This window comes from Alligator sinensis, unplaced genomic scaffold (assembly GCF_000455745.1).
Source record: "Alligator sinensis unplaced genomic scaffold, ASM45574v1 scaffold107_3, whole genome shotgun sequence".
Lineage (NCBI taxonomy): Eukaryota > Metazoa > Chordata > Crocodylia > Alligatoridae > Alligator > Alligator sinensis.
The window spans coordinates 344130-353675 of NW_005842578.1; the positions used below are offsets into that span (position 1 = coordinate 344130).

Consider the following 9546-nt stretch of genomic DNA (forward strand, 5'->3'; position numbering starts at 1 on the left):
ATCACGGGCGTGGAGGTCAGGAAGGGCGTGGTGGCAGGGACCGCCGAGGGGGAGCTGGGCGTCGCGCTGGGGGGCTCGAGGATGGGCCGATTGTAGAAAAAGAAGGGGCACTGCTGGATGAAGAGTTCAATGATTGTCTGATAGGTGCGGGTGGCCGTCAGGGCGTCCATGGTGCTGAAATCCGGCCTCATCAGCGTCGGCCAGAAGCAGATGGACAGGTTATCGCTCGTCATCAGGTTCACGCGGCTGTTGTGACTGACCCTGTGGCGGGCAAGAGAGAAAGGAAGGGGCCGTGAGCCAGCGGGGCAGCGCTCACGGCCCCGGGGAAACCGGCAGCACCACCCACTTTCCAGAGGTCTGGGAAACGAAGCCCGCAGCCCATCCCAGAGATGGGAATGCAGACTGCCGCAGCCAGAGGATGACCCTCCGGCACGTCCGAGCCAGAGCCGCCGCAGGGCTGGCAGAGCTGGAGATGGGTGGGTCTCGTGTCGGCTTCCTGCCGGGTCGTTTGTAGCAGCATTGCACCCCCCCAGTAAAGACCAGGCCTGCTTAACTGGACAGAGAGAATCACTTCGGGCGGCCTCCCTACACTCCCAGGCCATCAGCACGTGCTTGAGATGGTTCCAGGGCTTCGTCTACGAACCTCCGGGAAGAGGCCAAGGTGGGATAAAGAGGAGACGCTCCCTGCCCGGCACGGGGGGGGAATGGATCTCGTACGTACTTGTTCAGGTGCGCGATGACGTATTTGAAGACCTCGTGGTTCTCCTTGGGGAACTTCTTCAGCACCTCTTTGAGCGCGTGCAGCTTCTGCTCCCGGTCATTTATTTCTGCCAAGACAAAAGCAACATCGGAATGAGGCAACGAAACATTCACAACCCGCCGGGGAGAGGCTTACACGCGACACCGAGGCCTGCGGAGCCGAGAGAACCTGCTGGGACGTCTGGAGGTGAAGCCCACCAGGACTTCTCTGCAGAGGAGCTGAGCACCTTGGAGATCCAAAGCCCGCTGCCCGAGGTCGGCCCTAAAGCCACGTGCGTTTCACTGCCAGGCTCGGTAGGGAGCCATGCGCTGGGGGCTCCTGGAAGGCCAGCATGATGTCCTGCTCAGCTGCAGGATGCCAAGCTGTCCCCTGCACGGTCGCTGCGACTCAACTGCAAGACGAGGGGCTTCCCCACCCCCGTTAAACGGGGGGAACCTCATTGTGGAACCAAATAAATATGGTACTTAAGAGCCTAAGTCCAGCTGCCGCAGGGCTTTCTGAGCCGAAGCAAGTTTCCAAGCGCCCTGCAGAGTGGTTCTGCTCACTGGCATTATAAGGACAATTCATTAAGAGTGGGAGAGCACTGGGAAAGATGAGCACGGCAGAAAAGCCGGTAATTAAAACATGAATGAGGCCACATGCACCAGGGACTGGAGGTAGCAACGTGGGGAGAATCTGTACGAGACACTGATTCTCCAGCTGCAACCAACACGGGTTCATTCGAGGCAGGTCCTGTCAGACCAACCTGGCGGCCTTCTACGACCAGGGCACAAGATCCTTGGACGCAGATGTTATGGTGGACATGGTCTTTCTGGACTTCAGGAAGGCCTTGGACACTCTCTCACCCCCTTCTCGTTAAAAAATGAGGCGACTGTGGTGTCAATGCCTACATGGTCAGATGGGTCGCAAATTGGCTGGAGGGCCGCACCCAGAGAGTGGTGGTGGACGGGTCTTGTTCGACCTGGAGGGACGTGGGCAGTGGGGTCCCCCAGGGCTCGGTCCTCTGACCCGCGCTGTTCAACATCTTCATCAGCGACTTGGACGAGGGGGTGAAAAGCACCTTGTTCAAATTCGCAGATGACACTAAGATGTGGGGAGAGGTGGGCACGCTGGAGGAGAGGGACAGGCTGCAACTAGACCTGGACAGGTTGCAGGGGTGGGCGGATGAGAACAGGATGGGGTTCAATACTGACCAGTGCAAGGTGCTGCACCTGGGGAGGAAGAGCCAGCAGCAGACCTACAGGCTGGGGAACTCCCTTCTCACAGTGCAGAGGCAGAAAAGGATCTTGGAGTCATTACTGATGCCAAAATGAACATGGGCCGACAGCGGGGGGACGCGGTCAGGAAGGCCAACCGCACTTTGTCATGCATCCACAGATGCATCTCGAGCAGGGCCAAGGAGGTGATCCTCTCCTCTATGCGACACTGGTCAGGCCGCAGCTGGAGTACTGCGTCCAGGTCTGGGCGCCGCACTTCAGGAGGGATGTGGGCAGCATGGAGAGGGTCCAGAGGAGGCCACCCGCATGATCAGAGGGCAGCAGGGCAGGCCCTACGAGGAGAGGCGACAGGACCTGACCCTGTTCAGCCTCCACAAGAGAAGGCTGAGGGGGGATCTGGTGGTCATTTACAAGCTGGCCAAGGGGGACCAGCAGGCATTGGGGGAGTCCCTGTTCCCCTGAGCACTACCGGGAGTTACAAGGAATAACAGCCATAAGTTGACTGAGAGTAGATTCAGGCTAGACATCAGAAGGCAAATAATTGCCTCCTGATATCGGGGCGGCTAGGATCTGGAACCAACTTCCAAGAGAAGTGGTGCTGGCTCCTACCCTGGGGGGCTTTAAGAGGAGACTAGACAGACCCCTAGCCGGGGTCGTTTGACCCCAGCATCCTTTCCTGCCAGGGCAGGGGGTTGGACTTGATGATCTTCTCAGGTCCCTTCCTACCCGACCAAGTATGAAACTATGATTTCCCTTCGCTGGATGGTATCTTCATAACGCCCTCGCCCCACGCGGTATCTTCATAACACCACGCGGGTTTGCCTGTTATATGCCGTTTCGCTGCTTTGGGGGTCTTGTACCACCAGGGCCGGATCTGGGGGGTGGAGGGGCAGTCACACCCCACTTTGATCCTGCTCCACCCAAACTTTCAAACCATCTGCCTGCAAGGGGCTGCAGCATTTCTGTCCAGCCCATTGACTTCATGGCTTACTGTCACCTACCAGATTCCTGCTAATCTCTCTTCGCTCCACAGGTGTGAACAACCCTCTCCTTTTTAATGGCCTTGACGGTCCATTAATCAAGCTGCCCTTTCTTCTGCAGTGCTGCTATCTGTTAGCCACTCCAGATAGTATTTCTTCTATTTCACAGCCCTGCAGACCATTTCTAACTTAGCTCGTTACCTCTAACTTGGGTGTGGTGACATCAACTTGAGGAACATGAACTCAGGGGTGGAAACGATTGACAAGAAGTGCTGGAGGCACTGTCAAGATGCTCAGAAGGCTAGGGTTTGTTTTATAAATTGAAATAAGAGATGCATATTGAATCATAATGACTACAGGACTATTTGTTGCCTCGTCTGTTGTGTTTTTTAAATGTAATATATATGCCCAGAAATGAGCACCCATTCCAATAAAGTTATATTTCTTTTTGCTTTGATCTTAACCTGAAGAATAGAGCGTGGGACCCCCAGAATATTAGTTTCACTTTAAGTGGAGAAAAATGTGTGTTGTGTTAGCCACGATGCAGGATGATATCTGCACCCCCTTTTCAAAATCCTAGACCTGCCCATGCACACCGCGAGAAGACAAGCGGCTAGGCGCTCAAGTGAGGCCACTGTGAAAGGCCGTAGTGTAAAGACAGTCCTCGTTAGCAAGGGGAATTCAAATCAGCCCCTGGCAGGCTGTCCTAACGTGGCCCTCGCAGTGCTGCCAGCCTGGACAACAGGCTCCCGTTCGGGGACCATCCGGTTCCTTTCCTTGCCAGGATGACTTAGGCTTTTTTTTTTACAAAAAGAAACCCACAGACAAAAGCTGCTGCATCAGCCAATCCTCTCACAATGGGATCTGGGCCGTTATCTTTTCTTGCCTCTAGATGGCACCCGCAGGACGATCCCGGGGAACTACCTGCTTCCAGGGCGCAGCGTAGCGAACCTCTCGCACTGCTGGCTGCAGGAGAAGCCATGGACTCGTGTTTGAGAGGCTCTTGCCAGGAGGGCACCTGGCGCTTTAACATCCCTACTGGCTTCTTCTTAAGTCAAGGGGAGGATGGAGAGCGCCGGACGGGGAAGTACGCTACACCTTGTGCGACCAGACTCCCTCTGTCCTCTCCCTCATCCTCCGCGTGGCATGGTGTGTGCGGCCGGCTCTCCATGCCCTCCCACACCGGGCGCTGGCTTCCCTGGCGTTAACCCGCTCCTGGACTCCTCTAGCCCGCTGGACTGACAACTCGGAGCACAGAAATCACAGGGCGGCACTAAAAATACTAGTCAACTCCAGTGGACCCAGAAAGAGAGTCTCACGGACCGTCTCTGTGCCTGAAGGAGGGCGTTTGTGCCCAAAAGCTTGCAGAGAACAATTTGTCCATCTATTTAGTTGGTCTAATGGACGATATCACATCTACCCAAGGACCCTTGTCAGGGAACATCAGGCACTCGCAGGCAGCGCTGCCGGCTGAGCCAGCTGACTGTCTGGAACCGCACGTCAGCTTCCCCCAGGCTCATCCTGAGCAACCAGAGCCGCATCGAACTAAAACTCACTGAGCCGGGCTGCAGCCCGGGCACATCAGGAGATATGCAGGGGGGCAGAGCAGTATGTGTTTCACAAGATGAACACGGTGTGCAGGCAGCCGGCAGAGAAGGAAAGACCTGACCAGAGGAGGCCGTAAGGGCAGCGTTGCGACAGCCATCACCATCGTCACGAGGCAATTAAAGCTGCAATCACAGCCGCCCGCGGCCGGCCCCCTGCCGCCGTGCCTGGGCGATCCCGGGAAGGAAGGGGAGAGGAAGAATGAAGGTCCTTTATGCTGTGCCACAACGGTGCCACCCGCCTCCTCGCGCATACTCACTGTGGGCTTCCACCAGCTCAATCTGCATGTTGTAGGGTACCAGGGGGTCGGGCAGTTCTGAGAAGAAGCTTTTCATGGCCCCGGCCACAGTGTGCACCGTGAAGTCCTTCTCAGCCAGGTCCAGGTTGTGATCTGCAACGAAAGCGTTTCGCGAGTCTGCTGCGCCAGCCCGAGGAGAGCAACAGCAGGGGGATGCGGGGAAGACAGGCAGAGCCAGCACAGCGAGGGGCTGAAAGGGAAGCTCACAGGAAAGACCGAATGGCTCGGGACCTGCGTGATGGGGGCCGGAGACGAACAGCTAAGAACTAGGTCACTGAAGGGAGACTAGTCGCTTCCCCTCTTCCACGTGGACCTTGGAAGCCCTGTTCATCTGCTGGCAGGTAAAAAGAGGCTCGTTAAGAGCAAGGAACGTGGAAGAGGACAAGACGACTAGCAGCACACAGCCTCAGACCAACGTGGCTCTGGCTAACGCCATGGCTGACACCCTTGTCCCAGCTTTACACTGGTAAATACGGCTCTGATCGTTTGCTGCTGCCCTTACGGGCCTGTTAGTTGCTGCAAAGCTGCAGCGTGACATTGCTTTCGATGCCCGGGAACTTCACCAAAGGACTCGGAGGTCATTCAAAGAGGAGCAGCACTGCTTCATCCTGCGTGTCACCCTGCTTGTGGAGGGAGCCCTGCACCTGCCATGGCCTGCACAGAGTTTTATTATAGTTATTTTATGAAGTTTTAAAGCCCCAAATAAAATCCCTGGTAGGAAAGTAAACAGAGTCTCTCTGGGCAGCGAGGGGTCTGCACGAACACCACGTCAGAGCTCGCAAACTCTAGGAATCCAGACGCTGGCCCTGGCGTTTAGCCACACGCCATCATACATCTCCAAGGAGAAACCTGTCCTGGAGCAGAACCTCGCGGGGGACGACGCTCACGGCAAACAACTGAGCCACCAGCAGAACAGAGACTCGTGGACAACAAGGGTAGGACGGGACCTGGCCACCCCCCTGCTCCAAGCAGGACCAGCCCCAACCACATCATCCCAGCCAAGGCCTTGTCTACCCGGGTCTTCAAACCCTCCCAGGATGGAGACTCCACCACCGCTCTGGGGAGCCTGTCCCAGTGCTTCACCACCCTCCTTGTGAGAGAGTTCTTCCTAATCTCCAACCTCAACCTCCCTTGCTGCAGCCTGAGCCCATTGCTCCTTGTCCTGTCGTCTGCCCCCACTGAGACCAGCCCCGCTCCATCCTCTTTGCAGCCTACCTGCAGGGAGGTGAAGGCTGCTATTCAATCCCCCTCGGTCTTCTCTTCTCCAGACTCAATCAGCCCAGGTCCCTTGGCCTCTCCTCACCAGCCCTGTCCCCCAGCCCCCAACCATTTGCACTGCCCTTCACTGGACTCTCTCCAACGTGTCCACACCCTTTCTGTAGTGGGGGCCACAACTGGACACAGGACTCCAGATGTGGCCTCCGCAGTGCCAAAGGGAAGGGAACGGGATCAGAAAGGCTGATCTACAGAGTCCTGAAGCAACGCAGACACGGGGAAAACTCCCCAACAGCCCGCCTCCCGATGCCCCCCAGCCGGTATGCGCTCTTTTTTTTTTTAAACAGTAAGATACACATCAGCCCTAGCGTCAGGCCAGGCATTTAAAAACCAAGGCAGGAATGGCAAGGTCACTAATATGCGTCCTGGCTGTGTTATAAAAAGACTAGTGGTTAAAACAGGGTAGCTGCCCGGACGTGTCGCAACATGCCTTCACCTCCCAGAAAACGCTCTGGCTATTTTAAGGGGTCCGAGCCATCTGAAAAAATTCAGAGCTGCCGGAAGAAATACCCCCCGCCAATTTAGGAAATCCACAATGGCTCTAAAAGGAGGAGTAAAGATCTCACCGGGGTTCTCTCTCTTCATCTATTTGATGCAATTTGCTTCAAGTGGGTTCCCATACCTCCCCGTGAAGCGTTTGCCCCGTTTGTCCAGGACGAATCGGAAGAAAAAGTCTTAAAGCTAACCGACGAGTCTGACCACGCAGAACACAGGGCTGGCAGGGGGCTCGGAGGTCTGAAAACATCGTTAAAGGATCCAGCTCTAAAAATTTGCAATTCTCTTCTTTAACGAAGGACAGGCCCACCAAGGTATTCAGAAGAGTTGGAAGACGTCGTTTTAAACAGGGCGATAATGGGCATCACCGTGATTAAATGCAGTCATTTTCAAGGGCCAAAATTACGTGCCAAGGGTCCTGGAGGCTGCAGAGCTCTTCAAGGTATCAAGCACCGGGGCACCTCCACATGCAGTAAAATACGGAGGTTTCCATTAAATCCAAATGAAGAGAATCCCGTCTGAATACCAATCGCCGGGCTGGTTTTATTTAAAAAGCCTTTCGCTTGAGGACAGGCTGGAAACTTGCTATTTTGCTGCTGGGCTGTGGTGATGACGCTCCCGGGGACTATGGTGTTTCAAAACGCATGAGCGCAGGGAGATCAGTGAGCCCCGTGAAAGAGGGTCTTTAAAAATGCATTAGCCCACATGAGTGAAAAACACTTGCCACTTAGTGGATCCTGGCCTGCCCTAGGGTATCGAGGGCATTGCCTTGGCTCCGTGCTGGAGGCTAAGTGGTATTTCTAATTATAAAACTAATACGGTTAAACCCGGACAACACACACACACACAAAGGCACCTTTAAAGAAGGCCAGAGGGGAGTTTAGAAAATCAGGCAATAAAACCTGGTCCTGATTTACAGATTTTTTGAAGTTTCCTTCAAAACCACAAGGTCTCCATGCACCCGAAATCCTCCCTTCTGGAGCAGCCTTTCTAGCAAGGTGGAGCCCGCGTTGCTAATTCTGCTGCTGTTCACGTGTGTACCCAGCTCGTTTTGCTGCAGCTCCGAACACCAGTTTGAGACCGGGGACTGGAGTCTTCCCAAACTACAGAAAACACGCGACTTGGGCGACTTCTGGACTCTGCAGACTCCCAAGTGTATTTCCGAGTCAGCGCCATGTCCTCAGCACCCCCACCCCCCGCGACAGAGCAACGGGAACAGACCTTACCTTGATCAAACTGCCTCTGCAGACTCTCCATCTCCGACTTGTTTCCACTCACGCGGTAGATGCCTTCTGTGCTCAACCCTAAGGAACAGAAAAGGGGAAAGGTCAGTGCGGGGCTGGGGCTGGAAGGGGACAAGGCTGTGAAGTGGTGCGCTGCACTAGAGCTTCCCTGTGTACAAGGAGGGGAACGAACCACAGGAGAGGGTCCCCGCGTGCAAGACCGGGGGGCTGCACAGAGAGGGGAGAAACCTGAGCTTCTCCGGCATCTTCTCATCCGCTCTCAGTCCTCTCTGTACCTATGCATGTATGAGCGCACTGAGAGGTGAGCACAGCCAGGCCATATTTTCCCAAAGGAGGAAGGCCCCGAGGTACGTCCCCTGCCCGAGACCAACCTCGGGTTTAGAGCACAGTCCTCTGCTTCCAGCTGCCCCTGCTCTAAAACTTAACGTCTGTTCTCTCTTAAAGACTGTGGCAATTACAAAAAATACCTGCGAAAGGAAGCCGGACGGTTAAACGAACACGTGAGCTGCACTCCGCTCCTTGGAGAGTAACGTCCGATTAGAGGCCAGCCGGGCGTCTAAAGGAGGAAACCGCCCGCAGCTGCAACTCGCCTTGCTGCCCGCCCAAAGACAAACGCCCCCGCACAGCAGGCCTGGAAGGTGGACCACAGCCATCCCGGCACATGCAATCGGGCCAAGGGGAGCCCTCTCGGTGGGCCCGGGGTGGCATGCAACCCTCACGACACGGGCGTAAACGGGGAGAACAAAATGTCTCACTTTAGCAATCACTTTAATTGCTGCTTTCTGAGGGGCCTGCACTTGGTGAGGAAAGGACCAAGGAGCCTGCCTTCTGCTATGCAAGAGATGGATGGTAGGTAGGTGCGTCTCAAGTGTGGAGGATTTATTCAAAGTACAGGTCATTAATTGTGCAGCTTAAAAGCTTTTAATTGCTAAAGGGATGGCCTGTTTGTGGCTTCATTTCACAGAAAGCAATCTGCCTCGTCGGAGGGGAAAACTAGGTTAAGGGACCAGCCTGGAAGGCCATATAATTCCAGGCCTGGACACAAACAATCAGTGTCTGTGCGCCCTGGAAAATGGAAAGAAAAAGGCAGCAGCTGCCACCGTCTCTCCCTGAGGCCCGAATTCAAAGCAGATTTACTCTCGGACATGGAGCTGATGCATATGCTTTCACAGGAGACAGCCCACTTCATGGGAGGCCACGGGTGAACTTGCAGAGAGCAGGAGCACTAGCCAGAAAGGACCGGAGCCGCTGCAACGAAGGGCAGGGAAGAGGGAGCAAGGGGAAGGGGGCATGGATGGGAGAGAGGAAGGCGGCTTGCAGAGATCAACAAGGGAAAAGCCAGGCCGGCTCGCAGATCAATGGACGTACTCCAACAGCCCCGAGGAGACGCACAAGAGACAGTAACTGGCTCCTTGGCCTGTTTCTGGCTGAGAATCAAATGAAGAGTCATCCCGAAGTCGCATCTTCACACACAGACTATCCGACTCCATCGTGTGCTTTGGCACGGCCCCCGGAGCCAGGGGCTCAGAAGAGACCTGTGCAGGGAGCATTACTGATGAAGAGCTGTATTCTCCCCCAAAAGGGGCAGCCAGCCGGCCACCCAGCACGGGCTCCACATCCAGGGAAAGGACAAGGCAGGGAGAAGTCAAAACAGGTGGGTGCTAGCTGGGAA

At 55.4% G+C, this 9546-nt stretch overlaps 1 protein-coding gene across 1 annotated transcript in view; it reads right to left on the bottom strand.

Moving 5' to 3' along the window:
• Positions 1-9546, bottom strand: part of ARHGAP35 (Rho GTPase activating protein 35) — a 66249-nt gene that overhangs the window by 7144 nt on the left and 49559 nt on the right. Inside the window, exons 3-6 of the mRNA XM_006032542.3 lie at positions 7857-7934; positions 4822-4953; positions 722-827; positions 6-261 (exon numbers count right to left, since the gene is read on the bottom strand). Coding sequence (XP_006032604.1) covers positions 6-261; positions 722-827; positions 4822-4953; positions 7857-7934 — 572 coding nt within the window. The remainder of the gene's footprint in view (positions 1-5; positions 262-721; positions 828-4821; positions 4954-7856; positions 7935-9546) is intronic.